Here is a 26,261-nt window from a genome sequence, read left to right on the forward strand (position 1 = left end):
TTGGCATGCCACCCCCAGGCTTATGTCTAGGGAGCCTGGTTTTACCCTTTTTCCCCTTCAAATCTAGTTTAAAGGTGTTTCAATGACCCCTGCTAACTCCCAGATTTGACAGTCTGTAGCATACATCCAGTTAAAAGTCAACTCCATTCTCCTTTGGTAGAAGTCTGAGTAGGAGCTTTGCCGTTGATTTCCATAACAGCAGAAACCAGCCCTGGTGTTTGTCACCTTGTTAGTAACATAACTCCTGTGGTGTTTCTTGCAGGAAACTTTCAAGAAATCTCTCCATTACAAATAAAGGTGGCCCAAAGTGGGGCCACAAGATCTGAGCACTAGTGCCATGAAGTGGTCTTGCCAGCTTGCCAGCTACCATGTAACTGTCCGTAGAGCAGAAAGAGACGCACTTCTCTTGAAAACTCTGGATTGGGACAACCTGGAACCTACAGACTAGTGATTATAGCTGGGCCAGGAGGATAAATAGCAATACATATATAATTCATTGCCAGACTGCATGTTTTGGAAGTAAAAGGATTTCAGGTCAGGAAAGACACGCTTGCTACTCTGTATTTCAGTTGTGAAGAGCTAACTGAAGCTTTGGCAGCATCCGGATGTTAGATATACCATGGGCTTTGTCAGCACAAGCTAGGGTTGCACGACACATGCTGAATGCCCAAATTATTTTACTGAGATTGGTAAAGAATACAGTAAATCAGGAGCGACTGAAGAATAAATATGTATCAACTACTCTACCAGTTTGTTGAGCTATTAATGATTAGCCACCCTTCGTTACGGAGCAGCACGAGCAGCACAGCTGGCACATCTAACCGTTAGCTAATGAATGCATTAACTTCCGTTCAGACTGAATCGCTAATGGGAGAAGGTGCTGTTATAGTTACACATTAATTGTGTCCACTGTGGAGTGGCTGATGCCACCAGTCCCTGGAGTGGACGGTCTGCCCATGTCAGGGCTAGGATGCTGCACGGCGCAATTGCCGCCCCAGCTCCAAACCAGTGCTACTGTGGGCGAGGAGGCACTGATGCCAACGCAGGCAGTGGGGTCGGAAGTCTGGAATGGATGGGTGGGTGGAAAGATAGGAAAAAGGCTGGGAGGAGAAGGCAGCAATGCTGGGAACAAATGGCTTGAAGGCCAGGATCATCTCGTACAAACCACACATGTAAGAGAAGTTGGGAGACTTCAGTGGCTGACAAGGTGTTGGATGGACCCTCCACAAACATTTCTGCTCCTCTGCGGGATGCAGTTGGCTGGCAATGGACTGACTTCAGCCAATGCACATACTGTCTAAAATCAGGGCAGCTACTGAATAAACAGAGGAGCCCTTCTGAGCTGCCCCTCGGCTGCTCTTTAGTACTGGCCTGAAGCCTGGAAGAGGATCTGGAGGGATCCCTCACCAAAACAGGCAGAAGACACCAGGGAAGTGAGGCCACACTTGTGCATCACTCAGCCAGTTTCTGTGCTATGCCTGCTCACACCACATCTGACAGCCTGTTTGCTTGTATGGGCTGCTCAGCTTGGAAACGCCTTATCCCAAGCGTAGTATTTCATACACATTCTTGTAACTCATTGAAACCCCCTTTGCTCTCATGGCAACTAGCCACCTAGACGTATTTAATCCAAAAATAAGTGTTGTAGATTATAAATAGCTCCTGCACACACTAGGAACGTATTCCAAGGAAATATTTGGATGCAATGCCTGAAGGAAGAGTCAGGAAGGAAAGGCAGCTTGGTTCAGCTAAGTGCCAAGGTATGCAGTGCTAATTACCCTTGTTGTTCAGTAGAAATGAGTTACTGTCAGGATTGTTCCTTTATTTGCTCTTTTTTTCTGACCATTACATTTTAGGCCGGAAAATAGTTGACCTAACTTTGGTAAGTAATAGCTGCAGAGCTGTAATATAAAAATGGCTCATTTTCTGGAGTATTGGAATCACTCTCTCCTGTCTGAGAAATCAAACTAAATATTGTTTGACAGATACTTGCACTTGTTTTCTTGGTATATCCATCTTTTTTTTTTCTTTCTTTTTTTTTTTCTTTTTCTGGCTGAAGCATAGAACTGGAAAATCTATTACTTGGTACACAGCAAAAAAAAGAGAAATACAGTTTGCTGACTGCAAATGACCATTTGGAATTACAAGGACAAAGTAACTTAATTCTCCAGCATTTTTATACTTCCAGAGCTCTGCTGGAGATGCTGGACATTGTTAAGCACTTTAATAGAGCTGATTGACTTATTTTGTCTCTTGCAAGTACTTGGATCCCTGTTATCACAGTGTCCTGAAGTCTTAAAGACCTGACTCTGTATTGCCTTGAAGACACCTGGAGGGTGCACAACATTAATCACCAGGCACTGTCTGTCCCCTGTGGGGTCTGACAGAGGGGGGCATGAAGGGACTGAGGCCAAGATCCTGGAAGATCTTGGCATGTCTAATGCCTGCTGTATTCCCTGGCAATGTGCAGCTTCTGTGGCTTTGGGTGTCTCCACCCCAGTGGCTCACCCACCGGCTGTGAGGAAGCAGATACCTGCACCCACACCTTTCTGTTCCTGGGGCCTTACAGAGACCAGCACCCCATGCATTCAATGCTGCTGGTAAGTCCCTTAGTGGAACTATTTGCTTTTATTTTATAGTGGTCACCCAAGCTGTGAACATCACCACTGGGAAGTTGTAGTGGTCAGTGAGGGCAGCACTGATAACATCAGGGCTGCTCAGCACGGCCTCTGCATCTCAAGAGCCGCAGGGGGAAGAAGGATGTCTGTTTTCAGCTTGCATTTTCAGTTGTGTCCAGTGCAAATGTCTGCAAAGGGAGACACAGAAGGTATCTAAGCCATACACTGGGGTAGGTGCAAGCCCTTCACAGAGGCTGCTAAGCTGCTGCAGGCTCTTGCTGTGTCCCTTTTGCAGACTGGGCAGTGGAGGTCACACAGGAGACCATGAGTGTTCAGTTACCTGTGTTCTGAGCTAGCACGGACATTCCGTTGCTATCGCATCATTGTGATACTGCTGTGACAACTTTGAATCACAATGTAGATACGTGGATGCAGAATGGGAACAGAACTGTGTGATTTGTTTCCAGAAATGCCCTTCTCCTTCATTTAGTCTAATGGTTGCTGTAAAGTTGTGCAACTGATGCAGATGACAGGAGGAGCAGAAGCCAGCTGGCAAAAGGCAGTGTTGGTGCTTGGGTGAGTGTATAAGGAGTTCAAGTGATGAGTTTTGAAAGATCTCCTTGGAAGATGCCAGACACGCACGAGATCAAGCCATGACTGCTTGTGATATTAAAGGACCTGCAGAGTGGTAAATGTGAAAAAGAATGTATCCCAGATTCATTGGTGTAAAGCACCCACAATTTCTTGCTGAGGCCAGTCAGCCTTCTATTGATAGACAAGGATTAGGACACTTAGCCTGACGTCAAACCAGACCTAAATTGCTTGTTTTGGAGAGAAAGGTCCTTCTCAAGGCAAAATTCTCTATTTAACCTAACAATTAACACTTCAGTAAATGAACATCTGAATGTGGATTTTCCCCTTTTCTGGCAGGAAAATTATCTTTCCTAACATGCTCCGTTTGCTTTCTGCCTGTGTGTGACAAACTTTGAAGTCTTCCCCATCCATCACTGATCACTGAAAGTCTGCACTTTACAAGCTCAAAAGAACAGATTTTTATTTATTTATTTATTTATTTATTTTCTATCATTTATTTTCTTCCCTACAAGAATCCCATGCCACTGCCTTAAACTTCTTTGTCTTTGGCCATCCACTGCAGAGATGAGGCCAGAAGCAGTACCGTTGCTCTTGAAACAGCACTAAAAGATTTAAGTAATTTCGTATACTTTTCACACAGCCATCAGCAGAATTACACAGCATTCACTGCTGATCATGGAGGGTGTGCCTGGAGATTCATTTTCCTGCAATGAATATGCCAGAGCCTATTTCTAAGTAATTTATCGTTGATTTGTCAGAGTAGTCGGTCCTCATAGAAAACAGTCTTTTATCTCTGACACAACCAGCATGGCTTTAATGGGAAGGGACTCTTTAACTGAGACAGTTTAAAAACACTTGCCTTTTGACCCCTTTCTTTGAGATGTGATTGAATGTGTGGAGTGTTTTTGCAAGGAGTGCAGAATAAATAAGCAGAGAGTGAGCTGTCACAAGCTGTGGAGTGAAGGTCGTATTCTTCTTTTTTTCACTTGTGTTTTGCCAGATTAACTTCAATGAAATGGGTGACTAGTCTGAATTGAGCCCATTTCTGTGATGAGTTACATGTGTTGCACCAAAGGGCAGACTCAAACTCCAGTAAAAGCTGCTTCATTTAGAAGGAAATCGGAGGGGGGAAAAAAGGTATCGGTACTAATAAGGTGACAAAAACAGCGTGCAGGAGATGAAAAGCATGAAACATACTCTTATTTCCATGGCAGGGAAGGGAAAACTGCACTGTCAGTGCAAAGCTGTTGCTTCCGCTGTCATGCCAGGTTCATTTTCAGTTTAAATAACCTGCCTCAGTCTGTGAGCAGAGGGATTTTATATTTTGGAAAACTCCATTTGCCTACTTATAAATTACACACAAGTAAAGCATTCCTGTCTCAGGAGATTTAGAGGTAAGGGGTGGCAGGGCTGTACATGCATGCATGTGTGGCCTGGCTTTTCCAAGGAGTTCAGGTGCAGTTAGCACCCCAGGAGAGGCAAATTTCAAAGTCTGCAGCATACCCACACATCTCTCAAGCCTCTCTGCACCTGGCTTTGCCCATAACTATATGAACAAGGACTCTGCACTCTCCGAGAGGGCTCAAAAACTTCGGGATTTCCATCCAGTCATGTCTGTGTTAATGCATCTGCCACTGGAGAGTGCCCACAGCTTCGCAGGAGCTCAAGCCAAAGAAAATACAGCTCGGGGGAGATGCCACAGCAGGGGCACGGGTACAGAGTCTCCAGGCTGCATTTGCTTTGGCACACGCTCCAAGGTTTGCCGTGAGCACAGCAGTGTGAGGGCTGCTTTGCTTCGCCGTGTGTCACTGACCTTCCTCAGCTTCCTGGCACAGCTTTCACTATGGGCAGTACTTTTAAAGCAATGCTAAGGTGAGCTATGGAAAAGCAGGTTTTTCACAGGTGTAACCAAAGCTACCTCAGCTGTCTTGGGCTGTGTGAAGCTGTAGCTGCAAATCTGCTGCACAGCAAGTGAGACAATTTTGCCTGCACTGCAGGTGGGATCACAGGCTGCAGGAAACTCCATGTGCAGGGACCAGACCGTGGCGGATAGTTGAGCTTACCGTGACTTGCTGTGGGCGGGTCCATAACGGAGAAAATTTGGTTTAGCAGCTCTGGAAGAACAGAATGAAATTAGCACTGCAGTGTAGAGCACTCTGAAGAAATCCACATCAAGAACAAGTAGGAAACTAGTTATGTATTCTATAGTGCAAAATATCTATTTCTATACACAACAGGTATATTTTGCACTTTTAAAGATGTATATTTTATATTTTGATACTGTCATCAGGGTCAAATTTTGCCCCTCAAATAAATACCTTAGACTTTACATAAGCAAACCTGGCCAAAGGTGGGAAAGAAGAGATTAGGTCATGTTGTAGACAGCGTGCTGAGGTTCAGAGATTATGACCCACATGCTTAGAGATATTTAGACTGTAAAAGTTCTGGGCCTACATCATTTACCCAAGGTCATACAAGCAGCCTGAGGCAAAGGAAGTAATTGAAAACATTTTCTCCAGTTTCGCTTACTTGTATGCATGGGAATTACATGTGTGTTTGAGCATGTTGAAAAGCACATTTTCGGATGGTTGCTTCATCTGTTCTCTTCTGATGTCTTCCACATATGTGTCTTGATGCCTTACTCACTGGAACATCTTTCCTAGCATTTGCAAACCATTGACTAAAACTGATACATCTTTGCTCTTCTGTGAGCAGTATTCCATGTTCCAAAATAAAGGCTTGTTGATTAACCATATCTAATTAAAAACAAACAAACAAACAAAACACCCTTTAGTTGTGAATTTTCAGTTAACACAGATGTTTCACTGAGGTCTCCTCTTGCTCAAGCCTTTATGTCTAGTCTCTGTACTTCTCAGCGTGCAGTTTTCAAAAACGACTCCCCCACCTTGCTGGGGATCTATCATCATCCAAAATGGCAGGGGGGTGGTGGATGGTGGGTAGAGTCTGGCCATTTATGAGCTGTTTTGGCGCCATGCACATGCAACAACCTTGAGTTTTGCACTTCCTTTGCCAGCAACTTGCATGTTACAACAGGGTTCCCACAGCTTTTTTAATCAAAGGACCACCTAATTTGTTTGGGGAAAAAAAGGAATACTTCCCAGGACCATCCTCCTCTGTGCTGCCACCATGATGTGAGCTTGCAAACAAAAGAGCAAGTGCCCAAATTTTAGTTCATTATGTATCATCAGACCTAGTTCCCCACCTGTTCTGTTTCTTGTACACATATGTGGGAACTGTGCAGGTATTTGTGTGTGTCTGTGGTTAAAAAGTGATTTCTTGGTCAGTGACCTTCCACAGGCTTCCTCACCACCCAGGGCTTCTAGAGCACACCACTGCTATGGGATGATAATCACAGGAGCAGTTGCTACTTTAGGTGGAAAACCTCATAAACCTCAGAAGCACAGGGACTTCATTCTAACTGTTACAAAGACTGGGTAGAAGGGATCTGTTTATCTTGCTGTTCGTGCACTTAGAGTGATGGCCCAAGCCTTGTCAAAGGAGCCCGGAATGACAAGAAGCACATAAGCACCTCACAGGCCAATGCTGTTTGATATCTGGGATGCCATGGAAGATTTTGCATTCTTCAGCTCTAATCTCTTATAACAAAACGGAATTCAAACCTAACCCTCGAGAAAATAAGTCAGCTCTGGTTAGTGTCATGCCAGGTCCCATGTATCCATCAGGATTTGTTTTTGGTGGATTAGAGCTATCATTTACCTATTTTCTGCTTGCTCAGCAGTGCTATTGTTTTAGCTGATATTTTAAAAAGGTGTTTATTTTTGCTGCTAATCTAAGATGAGCCCTGTAATTATCTGTGAAATGGAGGAAGCAGTCTGGGACTATTCCTTTCTGTAGCCCTGATGCTTTCTGGAGGCAATGCCTGATGGTCACCATTGCATGTTTTCCAAGGTGCCTTTTTCCATGGATATTTTAAAAACAGTTGCATCACATTTTAACTACCTCGGTCCTTCATTAACACGTGCTGCTAAAAATGCCTCTGACAGAAAGCAGAGACTTTTGTCTCCTAGATGGATTAAGTGCCATGACAATGTTTGTGATTAGAAGTATCTTCTCTCTGCCTCAGTGTTTTTATTTAATGAATGTTCTGTGGTGTATTTCACATGTTGGGCTCCAGAGGTAAGATGACACTTTGTACCTACTAGGCAAAATAAATAAAATATTTTAACTTTCACAGTTTCTCATCTTTTCAAGATAGATACAGGATGTCTGGAACAAAGAGATAAGAAGCTTAAGTGCCTTCCCCAGCTTTTTAGCCTTTCTCCTTGTCCTCTGTTCTTTGCCACCCAAACATAACTGGGTGCTGCTGTGACCAGACTACTGTCTTCTCAGCATCCCTTCCTACCTTTTTCCTGCTCTGACAGATGCTATGCTGGCTGCTCCACCATACTCTTTCAGGATGTAATACCTGTTTAGACCTGGGCAGACATCAGCCCCTGCTGCAAGGTTCCCTGACACTTCTTCAGCTCCTTTCTCTTCCCTGGTTTCCCTTTGCTTCTTCCTCTTTCTTTTTTTTTCTTTCATTTCTCTCTCTTCCATACTGTCCCAGACCTGCTCCCTGTGGACTCGTGGGTCATCTCTGACAGCTTTGGCTTTCACTCTTTGCCTTTGCTCTGCCTATTTGTTTCTTGCTTCACACAGCCTTTTGCAGACCAGGCAACTCTGTTAATCACAGAGAGGTTAAGAAGAAATTCCACCTCTGGGGAGCTAGATATAGTTATTCAGGACGTACATGTTTTTCTCTGTACTCTCTGGTTCAGGCTTTTTTCTGAGATGGGACACTGCTCTAGATGCCTCCTGCAGTTGAAATTGCACAGGAAATCCCCATATTGCCCAAGCCTGGGTGAATGTTTAGCTCGGCTTGGGTTGTGCAATATTCCTTGGAAGTACAAGTCTGGATCTAGACATGTTCAGCCTGGGCATTCACCCGGAAGGGAACCTAGTTCACAAATGAACAACACAAGACCTTTCAAATCCGTAAAGCATCCTGGCCCAAGATGTTCCTTAAAACCTCTGTTTTCTGTTTGTTTACACCTTCAGTCCTGCTCTGATCTCCCTGAACATGTCAATGCCGACAGCTGGAGATCTGGCGGAGTTGCCACCAAGGCACTTGATGCAAACACAATGCTGTAGTGGGATTAAGACTATTTACAATAACTGGTTACTTGCTTTTTAATTGAAGCAGTTAGAAAATACAGTGATGAAAATGTCAGTTGTAAACGGATTAAGAAAAATCACAGTGCATACCTCTGACGACTCCAGTGAAACATCTGAAAACACCAAACAAAAAAAAACCCAAACCCTGACACCCCGTCCGTCGTGTCGTCCCCCTCCCGCCCCCCAACATTATGGTCATTGTACTTTTAAAGGTGTGGCTAGGAAGTAGGGAAAAATTATCTTCTATGTTCAGGAAGATTCACCATTAAACTTTCAAACCTCTCTGTGCATTTGTACTGAGCCTAATAAAACAGCTCTGATGGAGGTCTGTGAGTAATAGGATATTATAATAACTGCTCAAGATCTTGTGAGCTCTTCATGGACACAGATTACCTCAGAGTATTTCTAAAGAGTCATGGGTGCCCTGTACACCCTTCTCCTGTTCTGCAGTGTACAGAGGTTGTGCCTTTCCACTATGGAAGTGCACTTCCGAAAGAGCCTCCTTTGGAGGCAGTGATCAAAGCTTGCTTTTGAGATATTCCAGTTACCAGCAAAATCCAGGAAAGAAACTTGAATTTGTATTGTTAATTTAACATCATCATTATGAATGAACTACAGGAAACAATGCATCTTCCTACATAAACAGTATAAATAAAACTTCTGATAAGCACTTTACTACATTGAATTCCTTATTCTTTTCTTTGAGAGCATTCCAAAATTCAGTGTGCAGCTTAATCAACTTCATAAGTGCTTGAGTTGAGCAAGTCAAAACTAACATGACCCCGCACAAGGAAAAGCATCCCTCGCACGAGAAATCATTCTGCTTATTTACTATATATGCAAACAGACCCAGATTGTTCCTTCCCTGAGGCAACAGGAACATTTCAGTGTTTCCTTAACCACTGCCACCCTTCAACACTTTCCAGGAAGCAAGGCTTGTTCTCAGGATGGCCCTGGCTGCATGGTCATTAAAGCTGAGATGAAGCTGATGAAGCAAAATGACGAAACCCTCAACTTCAATGTATTCAGCTGCAATAGGGTTACCAGCTGCAAAGTATGGTGCTGTTCAACCTCTCTTTTCTATCAACTATTGATCACACATAAATTCTTTTGTATATGTAAGTTTGGGCCCTGCTTTGGCAAAGAGTTGAGTACAGGATTAGCTTCACCTGCAGGTTACCTTGTTTAAATTAACAAAACTGTATGCATGAATTAAATAAATACATATATAAGCTGATATAAGATTTTTAATTAAAAAGATAGTACAGTGTGTTCATACAGTTCTATGTGGGTGGCAGGCATCAAAGAAAAGGCAGAGCGCCGAGTTAAGCAGTTCAGGTAGTGAATCAGATCTGCATTGGATGGCAAAAGTTCTGGAAAAAAAGAAAAACCTTCTTGGGAGCACACTTATGCAAGGCCTATATAGGGTTCCTTTTAGAATCAGAGCCCTTCCGAAGTCATGGCACTTGGGTATGGGCTGAAAATCATCCAAAGGCTTTCAGCTCTGTGCTCAGGTATGATTCAATTTCTTAAAAAAAGTGAGCTTTTTGAAGGGACTGTGACCACTTCTGGAATGTGGTAAATTAAATACTTTGTTATCTATAGACATCACAGGGGTTACAGCAGTGCAAACCTCTCTTCGTTTCAGAACTTGTCACTAGATACTTTCTACTTGGAGCAGGAGAGTAAAGAACATGATGTGGAGACAGGTGTCTCCCGAGCGCTTGGGTCCAAGCACCCAGGTCCTGCTTTTGTTCCTGTTATCGCCAAATCAGGAGCGGCTGTCTGAGAGAGACAAGGGCTTAGCCCTGCAAGAAACACCCACAGTCTTGTCTGGCTTCAAGACAATAAGTCTTGTCTTTGCTCACTTGTTATTTGTATAAAGGAAAAGAAGTAATTACGATGGAATAAACATGTAAAACATCCTCTCAATAGCAAAAGCAAAAACAAGTAGGGGGGAAAAAATCTGCCATGAAGAATTGCTTTGCTTAACTGAGCACAGGAATAGAGAGAATATGCAGTGGCACCTAGAGCAGAGAAATGCCTTGAAGCTGGCAGTTCACAGAGAGACAGCAGACTGCGGTGACAGCAGATGCTGCGCAAGTCAGGGAAAATTTCTGACAAGTCCCAGAGTTTCCAAAGTAAGAGTCCACCTATCATTAGCCTTCTTCTGGGTACCAGACAACATACTGAAGGGATTAACAGTTTAATCGTAGCTTATTCACAGATGGGGATCTCCATTTTTTATTTATTTAACTTGCTATTAGGGTCTTCGTGTTACAGACAGGGGAAACTGAGGCGCACAATGGCGAAGTGACTTGTTCAAATGTTGCCTGTGGCAGAGCAAAAAATAGAAAGGAAGTTGCTCGAGTCTTCTTACACCCCTTTACTACTTCTGTGCTGGTTTAATAGAGGAGCTACAGTTTGTTACTTGCATGTCCCTGACTTTTCTGGGTGTAATAACACACGAGTACAATCGGTTGCTTGCATTTCCCTGATCTTTCTGTCTGTAAAATGAGGTTATTTATACTACAGGTGAAAGTGCTGGTAAGGCTGATTTGCACACCCTCGTTTCCCTGGAGCCTTGCCTACTGGTAGGAAGTTAGGTGGTGATCCAAGCCAATGCACGGGCCAAACACTTTGCCAAGGCAGCACCGTTTTGCAGGTTTGCTCCCCCGGTCCCAGGCAGTTTGACCGTGAAAACGGGATATGGTACAGCGGGCCAGACCTGATGCACTGCTTTATCGGAGTCTGTTGTCGTTAATGTCCTTTTTATGAATGGCAGGGAAGCGGCAGCCCTACAGAAGGATAAACAGCCGTCGCAGCTGAGATGCTTTGAACTGCTCCGTTCCTTTGGGAAAGAGATTTGAGATAACGCCGAATCTGGAAAGCATCAGTGATGGTGCGCCGGGAGCCGCTGGTCACCCCCGCGGTTTCGGACCTTTCCATCCCTTCCTGCCCCGCTCACCCCGGGGGCGGGCAGCCCCCCCCCCCCCCCACACACACACCGCCCCCTTTCCCCCTGCTCCCTGCGGCCGGGAGGGTACCGGGGTCTGTTGGTCGGGGGCGGCCGTCGATGCCCCCTCACCCCCCCCCACCGCACATCTGCCGCGACCCCGCCACATCTGGCCGCCCCGCCCCGCCCCGCGGGGCCGCATCTGCCGGTACATCTGGGCGGGCGCGGCCCCTCCCCGCGGGCACATCTGGCGGCGGCGGGGGGCGGCCCTCCGCCGGGGCGGGAGGAGCGGCGGGTCGGCGCAGCCCCGCCGCTGGCCGGGGCGGGCAGAGCCGGAGCGGCGCGGCGGGGAGAGGCGGCCCGATGGGGCGGGCGGCCGGCAGCCTGGCCCCGCTCCGGCTGCTGCTGCTGCTGGCGCTGGGGCACGCCTGGACCTACCGGGAGGAGCCGCAGGACGGCGACAGGTGGGTGTCCCCCGGCCGCGGACCCCCGTGCTCCTGCTTCCGTGCCTTGCCTTCCCGCGCCCCCCCCCCCCCCCCCCACGTCCGCCCCCCGTCCGCCCCCTCCTTTTTCGGTTTTTCACCCTCTTTCTTAATAACCCGGCTCCCCCCCGCGCCTTGCAGGGAGGTGTGCTCCGAGAACAAAATCGCCACCACCCGCTACCCCTGCCTGAAGCCCACGGGCGAGCTGACCACCTGCTTCAGGTGAGCGTCGCGGCGGGGGAGAAGGGAGGAGGACACCCGCGGAGGGTGGGCGTGTGGGTGCGCGGAGCCGCGGGGCACACGCGTGGCCGAGGCTCGGGGCTCGCTGCCCGCGGGGAAAGTGTTGCGACCCTCCCGCCCCTCCAACCCCCGCCGCCAACCCCGGGGGCGGGAGGGGAGTGCGGGGGGGGGGGGGGGGCACACGCGTGTTGGTGTCAGGCGCGGGGACGGCAGCGGCGGCATCTGTTTGCCTCCCCCCTGCCCTGTGCTAACCCACCCCGGCATTTCTACCGCCCCACGCACCGGGAAAGCAGATAACTTGGTCACATCCCTCTGGTGTTCGGCATCTCCCTTGGCGAGTCCGGCTGTTGCCCCAGCGAAAGGCTTTAGTAAGGTCGCCGCCAGTGTCACCTCAAAGGGCATCGCTGGAGAGGGTGCCTGTGGTTTTGATAGCCATGTCCTGGCCGTCAGTCATCGATACAGCGAGAGAGGCTTCCTCTGACCTGGATGTCTAGGAGTGCGTTGGAGCTGTAGCTGCATCGGTTGCAGGATAATCGGTGGGATCAACTGGATTCATGCAACCTGAAAGCCACTTGCATTTAGGTAGATGAATCATACCCTCAGAATGAGTAACTTCTTCAGCGACCAGCTCTGGGGGAGACTTCGGCAGAGGCCTCTCAAATTAAGTAAGATGAATCCAACCCTGAGTTTTCATTTTTCGGCTGCGTAGTTGAGAAACATCATCTGTTTTTCGGAAGAATTTTAAAGCTGGTTTAATGATGACAAATGTCCAGAACAGTTGACATTAGATGTGCTTTTGGAGAAATATACACAAAGTATGAGCACACACATATCTCTTCACTGATGTCCTCGGATTAGTCCCATCCCCACAGATGAGATGTTTCATCTATGAGAACTGCTTCTTGTGAGAGGTTACTTTGTGGAGTCAACTGTGCTCTGCCTGTGTGTGTATGCCTGCGTGTGGCACGGAGCCATTTATCTATACCAAAAATACGATAAGGCACATTAATGCTTGTGAAAAGTGTTACAGAGATCATCCATTGCTTCTCAGAGTGTTTTCTGTTTGGCATAAATACCAGAGAGCTGCAGACACATGGGGTGCAGCGGTGCTGTCCCTTGCTCACATGTTCGGGGCTGGTTCATGCCCCCCGGCAGCCATGGCCACCTGAGAAGCTGTCGCACCACTGCCCAGTTCTCAGCAGCGTTTAGCATCCTTACAGCCCCTGGGAAGGGCTCTGCGGGGCTCGGAGACCACTCTGCCCTGCTTCCCTTCCCTGCTCTCTCCTCTCCCTGTGAAGGTGAGGCAGAGCCCACTTATAAGCAGCTCTGTTGCAGCACAGAGCGCTTTTTGGAGAGAGAAAGTCTGTAGGTTTTGCAGGGAAGGAGAGTACTTGGTTGACCCTGCAGTCTTTCTCTGGTGTGGGAGCAGAGCACTGGAGTGAGCAAGGTTGTGCTGAGTGGGGAGTTACTGAAGGAAGAAGCCAGAGTAGGAGGTGCATAAAGCAGCGCACACATGACCGTCCTGCCAGTTACTGCATGTCCCCGAATCTGCCTGAGCAAAGCGGGTCTGCTTTGTGTGTAATGGATGAGGACTTCACAGGCTCCACCGGCTGCTGCGGGCCACCGTACAAAGAAAGCAGGACTCTGTCCAGCTGCCAAGTCCCACTTTCTTTCATCCTTGCTGAGGTATTTCTGACCTTTGGGCTCTGGTTGTGCTGAGCCATCCTTCCCTCGCCGGCTCTCCCCCTGCACAATCCCAAGCAGTATTCACCATCCCAAATCAGCACAGGCTGTGAATGAGCGTTTCCAAATAGCGGCATTGCACTCTCGATTGTTTTGGTGCATGTTTTCAAATCTTTTCTGGATATATGACTGCTAGAGCTGCCTTCCTTTACAAAAAAGAAAAAAACCAGTTGCTGTGTAATCACGTGTTTCTGAGGTCTAACCTTTAGGGTTGGATGAGGAGGGCTCCATCCCGCGCCATCCGAGCTCTCTTTCGTGATGTCGTATGCACAAGAGCAGGGCAGCATCTCCCAGGCAGAGGTGTGCGGCTCAGCAGAGCAGAGCAGAACAGACATACCTGTGCTGCGGTGCGCTGCTGGTCCTGCCCCTCGGAGGTGTGCCACGCTCTGACGTGGACCAGCAGCATCACCCACCTGTGATGGTGAACCGTAGGGGAAGAGCAGCATCCACGTTGCTCCTGGTAGCAAGGTGTGCTTCCAGCAGGCACGTGGGATTAACCTTGGCAGAACCTGTTTTAATTTAAGATTCATTAATATTTTGGGGTTGAGGCTGTTAACAAGATGACAGGAAACTTGCAAGTGTTGACTAATCCTGTGGTGCCTCAAGGTGGGTTTTATTTCATAGGACATTCAGGTATTGTTTTCTTCCTTTCTGTCCTGTTAAACTGTTCTTGTCTCAACCCATGAGTTTTACTTTTTTTCCTCCCAGTTCTCTCCCCCCATCCCACTGCGGTGTGGGGGAAGAGAGGGAACGGCTGCGTGGTTCTTCGTTGCTGGCTGGGGTTAAAGCACGACATTTAGGATTCAGTTTTCACATCTGGAATGACAGTGAACATTTAAAAAATTTCAGCTGGATAGAAACTGAGCCGTGTCTTTAAGGAACTTTCCCTCCAGGTTTCTGAGGAACTTGATTTTATTGTTCTCATATTTATTCTTAAAAATAAATAAAAATTTATTCTTAAAAAATTTAATTTTTTATCTTCCTAGACAGTTTTTTCACAGTATTTCATCATGAGAATAGTTATGAATAATATAGTAATTTATATACACTGTTAGAGGTAGTTTAAATGATAGTTGATGTCAGCTGCTATTTACTATTAGCACACACACCTAATTTCTTTACTAGGTCAAAGTACCTTTTGTCTAGAAATTAAACAAATGGACACAAAATTTATCTCATGTCATAACATGTCAGACATAAGGCAACATGCACCACTACTAATGATCTGCTGTGGAATTAGTTAAATAACAAAAGAAATACATTTGAAGTCAGATGTCAAAATTCCTGAGCAAAATTAGTTTTTCAGAGTGTAAATTCTTGACTGAAAACAATTTCATCCTTTTATTCCTCCTGCTGGAATTTTTCATGAAAATCAGCATGTTTGCAGAGCACTTCAGTAAAAATAGCATCTTTTCATCACAAAAAATATTTCTTGAATTTTTTTTTAACAAGGTTTACTCATGAATAAAGATGAGCCAAGTAGAGGGCCAAGCCAAAAGTGGGGCCAAGCACTGAGAATATATTGGCATTTTTCCCTGTGGTCATAGCAACCTTGTACATAATTAGATGTATTTTTCCTTTTTGCATGTGTGCAGTCTGGCCCTTGGCTTAGTTTGATCTGTATTTTTTTAGATGGTCTCCGTATTTATTTTCATAAGAGTACAGAGGAACAGATGCAAAAAGCAGTGGGAGCTTGTACAGTATCTTTTCAGTGCAAATCTCTTTTAAACTCTTGTATGTAACTGCACAAAGTACCTGGTACTAGTGGCCCCATCATGTAGGTACAGAGAGTAAGTTCTGCAGATATTTTGATAATGTCCTAGTCCAGTAAGACTTTGGATTCCTTCTGTACGCAAAATTCATCAAATCTGATGAAATTTGGACAGCATGAGAATATGAAGTGCCAATCATGTTACTGTCTTTTCCAGCTGTTTGAATGTGATGTTAACCTCTTTCACTCTCAGATAGACTTTTAAACAATGTTAGCATGTTTAATTACATGAATGTTGCTGCAGTTTTTTTCAGTGCTTTCATGTGTTATCACTTGCACGTGACAATTCAGTTTGTACATCTTAGCAGCAGTCCTTTTCATTACAGTCCTTCATTCATTTTAATTTTAAACAGTGCTGCTGTACATTGATTCTGTGTTCCAGAAGGAAAAGCAGCACCTGGAGTAGGCATCCCCTTGCTTTATCGTGATCATGTAGCTGTGTTCCTGTAAGGGCATGGTAGTTCCACTTCCAAGTTCAGGAGGCTCAACATCTAATCTGGTACAATTTATTAATTGGAGTTGCATCCTTTTTAAAAGCCAGCAAAACTTGATGACCTAATTAACTGTTGTACATTAGGAGAGCTAAATATTATATTCAGTTAGAATTCAAATAGTGTCATGAAAATGATTCAGAAAGACAATATACACACTTAACAGAAACACTTGCTAGTGGAAAGCTGTTTGCCCGTCAGTTGCAGGAAGATTCAAGCATGAAACAGATGGGAAAATAAGACTATTTGTATCCCCTGACTGTGAAAATCTCTTTGTCTACTAGACACTTAAATATTGTAAATTGACTTGAAAGAAATAGTTTTGCTCCTTTCCAGAAGATTTTATAAAAATAAAGGGCTAAATTAAGGAAACCAGCATGCATGAATCAGGCAGGTGAACATTTGAACCTGCATCTGTGTAGCCTGGAGGAACACTTTAGCCATTGCCTTCATGGGCAAAGGGAGGGGGTTTTTTCTTTTATTGAGCTGAAACTATTAGTCATTCCCTCTCAACTTGCAAACAAAATTGACTCAATTAGTTGACAAAACTGATTTTTTTAAACAAATAGACTATTGACCTGGTAAGAGGAATTATCCATCTTTATCTGAGGTCATGGTGATCATCTCTGTTTCCTGCATTTTTTTCTGAAAATGAAGTGTGCAAGTTCCTCAAGAAATATATTAATAATTCTCTGTGTGTAGTTTTGGAGGCTGCTCCTGCTCCTTCCTTCTGCGGGACCAGCAAAGAGTAGGAGGTTTAGAATAAGAGTGCTTGGCAGAACAGTCCCACCTAATGATGGTAAAATCTTTGTAAAGATGAGGCAAATTTTACATGTTATATCTGCAAATAAGCCCCATGTTATAGGGCTTAAATCTTGGCCTAGAACTTAATCAGTAACATTTTTTGTAGTATTTCGCAAGCAAAAGGTCTTTCAAATAGAATGAACACATTTCGATGTAGGTCGTCAGCTTCTTCATCTGATAATTAGCAGCTACAAGTATTTTACAGAGGCCCTCCCTACATTTCAGGTTTTAACTTTTGCTGTGAAAGATTGCTCTACACTTCATAACAAAAAGACAGTTCAAATGTATTGCAGAAGAGAATGCATGGTTACTTACACCCTACTTAATTCTGATGCTAACCAGAGATCGCATGCCTCAAAAAGCATTTCTTTTTACTCTCTTGAATGCTGATATTGCTGGTGGAGCCTACTATTTTTATAGACTGTATCATTTTGCACATTCTTAAAAGATAAAAGTAATTGCAAGTAAGTTGGATTGTAGCTGTTTCACAAAGAGCAGCACTTTCACTAATATGCCCTTGGGGACCATATGCAATTCCTCCTTCCCAGATACTCGACAAGCGTGTTGCAGAGCTTTCCAACAGGCAAAAAAATGCTGTACACAATTTTGAAGCTTTTAGCTGGAGTAAGCAAGGATGACGTTTTGTCATCTTATCTTCTGACTTTTCAGAGATTTCTTTTTTATCGTTGCTGTTGTGTTTCCTCTCTGAAGGTTTGCTAACCATTTTAGTTTAAATAGAACGGAAAAGGCCCCAATTGATATATTATAATATAACAGTAAAACCAAGAAATTTATCTGATTAGAGCAAAGTACTGCTTAATCCTCAGTTATCTTGCAGGGAAATGCACTCCATGGTGGAATTTTGCTGAAAATTTAAGAGAGGATATGACTTTGAATTTTGTTTTGGTTTTAGAAAACTAGACACATACAACAGCTGTAATTCCACATCTGCCAAAAGAGTTTCTTTACGTTTCAAAAAAACTAACAGCATTTCTTTTGTACATAGTTCGGTGGTGAACTGCCGTGAGCTGCTAACTGTGCATCACTCGGGGTAGCATCAGCAACTGAAACATCCCCATGTAGACCGTGAGCACTGCTGAAAACAGCTGCATCAATGCTATTTGGCGATCAGATGCAAAATGAGGAGTGTCAGAACTTAATTTATTCATCCTATGAAGAAGCCTGTGAATATGCATATAGTATTGGACCTTTTGAACTCCATATCAAACCATCGTCATGAAAACGATGTGTTCAGCAGCTTTGTGATGTGGCACATCTGTGCAAGGAGTGCTGCTCTCCGAGTCTCAATAGTAGTAATTCTACTAATTCGTGCACTAGCACTGTGTTTATGAAGAGATGCAACAAACATAAGTATTCCCCTAGTTAAAAAGTTTTTGTTGTGTCTTTTATATATACATTGTAAAAAAATCTTCCTGGAAATTGTCATCACAGGTAGACTTTCCTACATATGAATAAATTAAACTTTTGCCTCAGTACACTACCTTTTTACAAAACAGTGTATGCTACAATGATGCTAAAACGTTTTTTTTTTCCCCAGCTTTCCTATAATTTTTTTCTCCTTATTGCTTTGAAAATAGCACTTTGAAGTGTCATGGTTCTGACTGCAGTCAGTCCTTAGTTTGATTCTATTTCCTTTGCTGTGATTGCCAAGGGAACAGATTGCTCACAGTTACTGAGACACGTTGTGAATATCTGCCGGTTAAGAGTAACACCAGTGCCACACACGTGCACACATGTCTGTAGGTTCCATTCTGCTTTTGGGTGGCCATGACTTTATGGGTCACTTTGCTGTCTCAGGTACTAAGGCTAAGGATCTTAATTCTTACTGAATTTCAGTGAGGTTAGGGATGCTTGGGATCTCAGCAGATGTGGATGCTATTGGCTGGAGCAAAGCCTCCTGCACCAAAACGCAGTGCTGCTGTGGGTTTACTGTGCAGTGTCTCCTTTGTACAGCCAGTTCACTCCAAAATGAACCAATATAATTAATGATCTTTCAGACCATTGCATAATTACTGTGAGTGGTGCACTGAGGTAGGACATGCTACAGTTAAAGGATGAGGTCTGGCAAATGGTTGTTCACGTAGTCCAGAAGTTTTTGATGTTCACATCAAAGCAGCTTGGAGAATTTTAAAACTGGCAAGCCAAGAGCTTTATGATAAGTGCCCTCCTTGGTGGTTTGATCAATAATGAAATCCAGGTGCATTGCATTATGGTTTTCATCTACAGAATATAGGGTTAAATGTGAACTGACTTTGCCGGGTGTGTCGTCTAGCTTAGAGACTCCAGACAAACAAAATAGTAGCCCCAGGGCCTCCTGTGGCTGATACGAAATATGTAATAAAATAGGCCGCCAAAGGGAATATGACTTTTGTAATTATCCTAAGTATTGTATATGCTCCCTAAGGTCAGGCTGCTTTGTCCTTAAAAAAGTGATTGCAGTCTCTCTTGCTAACAGCAGGATGTTATAAATACTTGTATTACTGCTCCCATTGTGATAGAGACCAGTTGAGCTGGGTTGTTCTGTACTGATTGCAGTCAAAATAGGCAAGACAGTAAAGGCAGGAATGGAAGGATAAAGACAGGGAGCAACAAGAAAGAGAAAGGAAAAAAACCCCAGGGGCATGAGGCAGGCAGAAAAAAAAAAAAAAAAGAATATAGACATAAAAAGAGAAAAATTCCATCTTGCTGGTTGTTGTGTGACAGATACGTGTGTGATAGAAGGGAGGTCATCACAAGAATTATAATTTAAATGCTTCCAGGCTTCTATTTAAGTAGAACCCAGGAAAACAAAACATCAGCCAAAACCAAACAAAAACACACACGCATGCACCCCAGGGAGGATGCCTACCCTCCCAGCTAGACTTGGAGCTAAGCTACAGGAGCTGATGCATCTTCCCGTGACAGCTTGTCCCCTTCCTTCCTTCCTTCTTTCCTCAGTTTGGAAAATCTCTCTCACCCTCTGTAAAGCATGGGTCTGTGTGGGGTCAAGAGGAACACCTGACAGGCAGGTATTTAAATTGCCCATTCAGTCTTGGGTCAGTTCAGATTGCCTTCGCTCATTGTAATAGCACAGAATTATTGGGAAGTAGTTGACCATGAAATATTTAAACTACACTTGGAAAAATAGATGAGGCTTGCTAGACATCCCAGATAAGATGGGATTGCCCATGTTCTGCTGTGAAAGCCATTGCCCAGTATGAAAAGCATGTGGGCGACAGATTCTCTGAGACTTCTGTGCTTGCCTGGTTTTCTGTCATTGCATGTTTGGGAGAGCAGTTACTGTGTGTGTGCAGCAAGGTCACAAAGCAGGTGTGTGTGAGATACCTGGTGTGGCCCGTACCGCTGATTTGCAGATATGCGGAGACACTGTACCTGGGATAATCTCATTTCAGACTGCGCTCGCTCTCGTATAATGCTGGTCGCTTGGGGCACGTGTGACTTTGGGTTTCACTGAGATTGTGCTGAATTGTCGCAGCCTTGAGTTTGATCTTTTGGTTTTTGTCTCCACCGCAGTGCCCTGAGTCCTGAGATGACTTTTCTCTCAATGTGTGTCATTGCTGAGTGTTCAATTCCAGTGTCACTTCAGCTGGAACTGTTGGTGATGGCAGAGGGCTTTGGTTTGTGCTAAGTCAGTGACAGGGAGAAGATCTGCTATGGAGACCTTTGATTATGCTGCTTATGTCTCCTGCAGACCCGTATGGGTCACTCCAGGTTCTTCTCTTTAAAATTAATGCTAGGAGGCTGAGACTTGTGCCTACCATCCAAATAAGCAGAGCTGACTTTGATTTACAGTAAAAAAACCTTTCCCCAAATTCTGCTCAGATTTTTTTCTCTCTGCTGTCCATTTTCAGTTTTCAAACTAATGGTGCCTTCTTCTGTGAAGTAACAGTAGCAAATGTCACTCTACTGCTCCGCTTTGCTGTTTCTTCTATGTTGTTCCAACTGTAAGCAGAAACAATGGAGAGCAGAATCCATACAGTGCTGACTGGGTTTCTTCTTGGCCTAGGAAAAGAAAGCCATTTGTCTGCATCTCCTTAAGCATAGCTCTGTTTAACAGTCAAAGAGAAAAACAATTTCAGTTGCAGACAGTAATCTCAGAGCTTAGTTGTGTTTGGAAAATCCTTCTTGCTTAAAGAGTGTGTTCCATCATGTTGTGTTGATTTCATTGTTGATCCTGGTTCAAAACATGAAGTACGAGACCGTAAAGCATTTAGTGTACATCCAGCTATTTAAAAACATGCACTTCTGGTTTTTTTGTTAACCTGAAGTTCTAACCACATCCATTTTAACCGATGATCTGTGCTGGAATTTAAATAAGGTGAAATACACAGTGATTATATTAACTGTATTAATATTAGCAGCCATTCAGTAGTAAATGCACATGAAAGAATTTTTCTCCTTCCTTTTCACTTAGCTGGGAGCTAGAGCAGTGCATACACAATGTTTTAAGTGGGAAAGAGAGGCAAAATCAAAGCTGTGATCTGAGTTTTCAAATGGATTGTTCTTGGAGAATGAATAGGTTTATTATAAGTCAAAGGTAAGTTACACTAGAGAGTTTGGAAAAATATAGGACAATATTCATCTGGGCTAGGAAATGTATGACAAACAATAGTCTTTCTATGGAGAAATTAGTAGTGCATAGCTTCTGATGTAAAACAGCAGTGTTCATGTTGGCTTCATAGTCTCTCATTTCCCTCCCTCAATGACCACCTAATTCTCCGTAACAAGACATTTAAGTCCAAGAAGTTACATGGTACAGTTTGCAAAATGGATGAAGAAGTACATGAAGTATTATTGTAATATTTTATGAGTAATGGGTAAATGCTTACAATTTAGAAATCTGTGAAAACACACCCAAAAAAAGTACGCTCAGAATTCTTTTAATAAGAGAGGGCAAATAGCTTTATTGGATATGTTCTTTCTTTGCAAATAACTTCCTGCCCAGAGCTCCAATGTCTCAGTGGAATGTTAATATCTCTATGATCACATTCAACACATTTAATATATGTTGCAAATCTGACATCTTGCCTATTCAACAAGATGGTATTATCATACTCAATTTTCATCATAGAGTTTATTATCATAGCTGCACCAAAAAGCAGTGTCGTTTCCTAAACATTGCTCTCTGGAATTCTGACAAAACCCCTTAGTTTAGAGATTATTGCCTTTGAGAGTTGAAATGAGTTATAATTCAAACAAAAATAGCCAGAGGGAAAATTATTTAATCTTTATAATAGCATCTGTGGAAAGAGAAAAAAACAGTGAAAATGGGGTTGAGGGTCTTTGGTAGATCTTAGTGGTTGAGAAGAAGAGAGTGAGAGAGAGACTTGAGGGACCAGGGGCCACTAGAGCTACTGTTTGGTAAATGCTTGATCCTCCTGGGGATATGTGGTTTTAACTGCAGCTTCCTAAGGCAGGAGCAAGGAGCAGTGGCAGAAAGACATGGTGGCAGTCTGGGCTGATCTCTGTGCACTGCCTGGAAATCAGTAGCATGATGAACCCAACTGTGGTTGGGCTGTTGGTCTGCATGATGGCCCAGACAGTCTACGGGCAAGCATTGCCTCAGACTGTGACTCTCGTGGTGCCTCAGATGTTGGCTTCTCCATCTCTTACATAATATTCTGCTCATATGAAAAATAGTATATTTGCTTAGGCAGATGTAGAAAAGTTGGTTTGATGTATATCTGGATTTAAAAAGCTCATTAGGGTTTTTTTTTTTGTTTTGTTTTTTTTTCTGAAGAAACTGTATGTCTACTCTACTAGACTCTGCTACTCCCTGGAGGCTACAAATGCATATCCAGAGAGCAGTTGCTGAAATTGCTTTAAATTTCAAAATTGAGAGATGAGGAGCCTATAGAATATGAGTCATTGTTTTATTATTTTTTTTTTTTTTAATTTTTATGGAAAAAATCTCATTTCAAGCTTTTCTGATTTTAAAATGAAGAAGCACAAAGTAGAATGTGATTTAAAATGGAGAACATGGGACACATTTTTATCCTACTTTGTCCTGCTTGCCTTCTAGCTTGTCTAATAGCAAAACAGAAGTTATTAAAAATGTTACTGCTGAGTGTGTTTCCCTGCCCACTCTCACACTTCAGTTCCCCACATTTCTTTCTTCCCTACAAAAACCAGTAAAATAGGGCTGAGGGAGGGAAATGGGACAACCTGACACTTCCCGGTTTTCAGACCTTTCTGTTAAGAGTCTCCTTTAGGAGCCCAGGCTCAGTCTGCTCTTTCCGTATAGGGTCAATGGAGAGAAAGGGAAAGCGTTATCCTTCAGGCCAAGTTAACAGGTTCTATTTCTTCTTAGTTTTAAAACTTCTTAAAGAGAAATGAAAATTCCGCAGTGTTATAACTTCAGTGAAGACCTTTACCCATGGAAGTCTTTTAAAGACAGACCTGCATTCCTGGCATCTCCTCTGGTTTTGAAGTAGATTCAGAGTGTGTTCAAACCTTCTCCTTGTATTTGATCTTAAATTAGGTCCTTTTCCCGCAGAAATTTCTCTGTGTGGCACAGAAGCTCAAGAAAACTACTTGACATGTATGAATGTGTTTGTAGGACACTTTCCTTTGTGGTCCCTTCTTGATTATCCTTAGAAGCTCACCTGTGTTAAATGATGGCTCTTTTGGTCCCCTGCATGGTTACTAAAGACGCTGTATGAAAAGATTTGCAGAGGGTTGCATTTCCATAGCTCTGCTGACTTCCCTGGACATATACCAAAGTGCATCCATTTGGGAATTCTTCTTCATAATTCTTCACATTCCATGAAAAAAGAAAGCAAAAAGTTGTTAAAGCAGATTGAATGCATCTTACCAATGAAGCAAGTTCTCTGCTTGACTTTCCAAGCTGAGTTTATTGGCCAGAGTCTTGTTTGTGCTGTTTGTTGTCCTCACACTGACCCATAATTTGAGTTGTGGTTTTATTGAGCATGCCTGAAAGGGTCCTCGATGGTGCCCCTCCAGATTTACATCAGTGGGAGTATTGCGACCCTGGGAGGCAATGTTGTTTAACCTTAGGATGGACTTGCCAGGAGTTGAGTTGTAGTTCTAGATCCTGGGCTAAATTTGTGTGCTCCTCAAGGAGCCGTATCATGCCAAATTCTGCCTTCAGTTACCCGCTAAGGTTTACTATAGGATGTCAGTATCAGCTACTTCTCCAGCTATAAAATGGAGGAAAAAGCCTAATTTATGCCTCACAGAAGAAAGAACTTGACAGATTACACTGAAGATGTAGTCTTCTTGTTACAGCAAAGAAGGTCGCCATAAATTGAATCTTCAAATAACTTGCTCGACTGACTTACTTATGGTGATTTGCTGTCATTCCAGTTCAACAAAATGCTACTGTTTGAGATAAGAAGAAAAAAATGGTCCTTTCTTAAACTATATTTTTCATATCCACCAAGAGACAAATTAGATTTTTGTGATGTTTTCTTATGTTGCAAAAATATCCAGAGTATTTCCACAGTGGGAATAAGCTAATGGTACATCACTGGAACATCTCCAGTGAAAATAGCTGTGGTGGAGTGAAAAGACCAGCAGAAAACAAGTAGTCGGGAGCAAGAATGGCTAACATGTACACATATATTTATTTACACGTGCTTGTTTGCAATATGGACTGCTGGATATTTTTAAGTACCAGGAAAAAGAGACTTCAAACATTTTCATTGACCTTACAGCCATTACAGTTAAAAGTTGTTCCAATGAAAAGAAAATTGTTCCAAGACATTTTCCTTAAGGACTTGGCAAAGATTTAATGCAGGACAATTATATCTTCAGGATGGAAATCAAGAGGAAACTTTCCTGTATTCAGATTCCTCTTAATTGTGTTTTAGGGCTGAAGACCTTGGCTGTATTCCATATTGTCCAATTTGTTGCTTTGCTCGGCAGGGCTTCTCTTTTGGAAGAAAGAACCAAAGAAATATAGCAGTCCTTTTATTAAATGCCATCTTGACATTGCTTCTTGGAAATATAATGTCCCAGAGGATGAAAAATTACAGCAAGTGTTTATTACTGAAATCCAGTCTCAGTTGTGAGAAGATTAACTGTTTCAAAAGATTAAAACATCCTGCCTGCTATGGTGGGATGCACGTGGAAAAAAGCTGCAAAGCAGCATCAGAGAACTGGAAAAGTCTGTCTAATGTCTTGCTCTTGATGCACACGATTGGTATTTGTGGGAAATGCTTGAGAACATGAGTTTCAGAAGTGGTCCAAATCAAGTGCTACCACCTCTCACTGCCCTATTAGCTAAACAGACTGCTGAGGGGAAGACCTGGACCATGAATACTTACATCATCCCAAGCTGCCCAGTGATAATGGCAGAAAGAAGCAGAGGCTTCCAAAATTTGGGTTTGGAAGTGAAGTGTCAAATGAGTGTTCTGAAGCTGGATATTAGTATCTGAATAAAAAGCAACTTTATTCCTTTTTTTTTTAGTTGTTTGGGGGTTTTTTGTTTGTAGGAAACCTGTAGTTCCTAAGCCCATTAATATAGCATGGAAAACGTCTGTTTATGACAAAGGCTTCTTTGGAAGAGCAGGTTCTTCATAAATACAGATGTAGACACTAGCTTCTGTTAGAAACAGTTTTTATTTTAAAAATGGCTAAACTGCAGACTTTAAATAATTTCAAGTCTTTCCTTGTTACTGGAGACAAAATGAAGTTGTTTGCCTTTGAAGATACTTTTCCATCTTTTACCCCATAGCAGGAAGACATTCCCCATTCAGAAGACTCCCTGAAACCTTTCATGGTATCTTTATGCAGCGTAACTGTTAGTTTCTTGGAGAGAATAATTTATTTATTTTTTGCACCCTTTCTTACTGAAGCATGAGTTTTACAAGTAAACACAGGATTTTTTTTATTATTATTTGGTAGCAGCTGTAAAAATGGCAGCTTATTTTGCCTGCTTTACTCAGACTATGTGTTTACACCATCTTTAAAAGATTTTGAGAGGCACAGACACCTACTGCTTTTTGTTTGTATTGTTTATAGTAAGCCTTTATTACTTCTGTTGACAATGTTTTTTTATTTCCTTCTTAAGAAGTAAATTTTCTATAATGTACTTTTCTGTTAAATGCCCCGAGGTAGTTCATAGGCTACAGTTGGATGGTCCATGATTCCCTTCGTAAAGTCAATGTTTAGATGGAGCATTAACCATAGAGCCCTTAAGTTTTCCTTGTACAGCACATAGCTGAAAATCATAACAAAAGCAAATTATTTATAAACTTAGCATCTCAGCTGTTGAAGTTAGGAAGGTTCTGGCAATGTCTTGGCTATCTGTAATGGCAGAGCATGAATTCTCTTAGAAGAAATTTAGGTTGAAATATGACAGCATATACATGTAAAAATACT

General features: G+C 43.3%; 1 protein-coding gene across 2 annotated transcripts in view; it reads left to right on the forward strand.

Moving 5' to 3' along the window:
* The first annotated feature begins 11,712 nt into the window (after positions 1–11,712).
* The window catches only part of CCBE1 (collagen and calcium binding EGF domains 1), a 100,311-nt gene continuing 85,762 nt past the window's right edge, over positions 11,713–26,261 (forward strand). For both annotated transcript variants that reach the window (XM_049795851.1, XM_049795850.1), the window contains exons 1-2: positions 11,713–11,828; positions 11,988–12,068. In XM_049795851.1, coding sequence (XP_049651808.1) covers positions 11,728–11,828; positions 11,988–12,068 — 182 coding nt within the window. In that variant the 5' untranslated portion in view covers positions 11,713–11,727. The remainder of the gene's footprint in view (positions 11,829–11,987; positions 12,069–26,261) is intronic.

This window comes from Accipiter gentilis, chromosome Z, assembly GCF_929443795.1.
Source record: "Accipiter gentilis chromosome Z, bAccGen1.1, whole genome shotgun sequence".
In the NCBI taxonomy this organism is placed as follows: Eukaryota; Metazoa; Chordata; class Aves; order Accipitriformes; family Accipitridae; genus Astur; species Astur gentilis.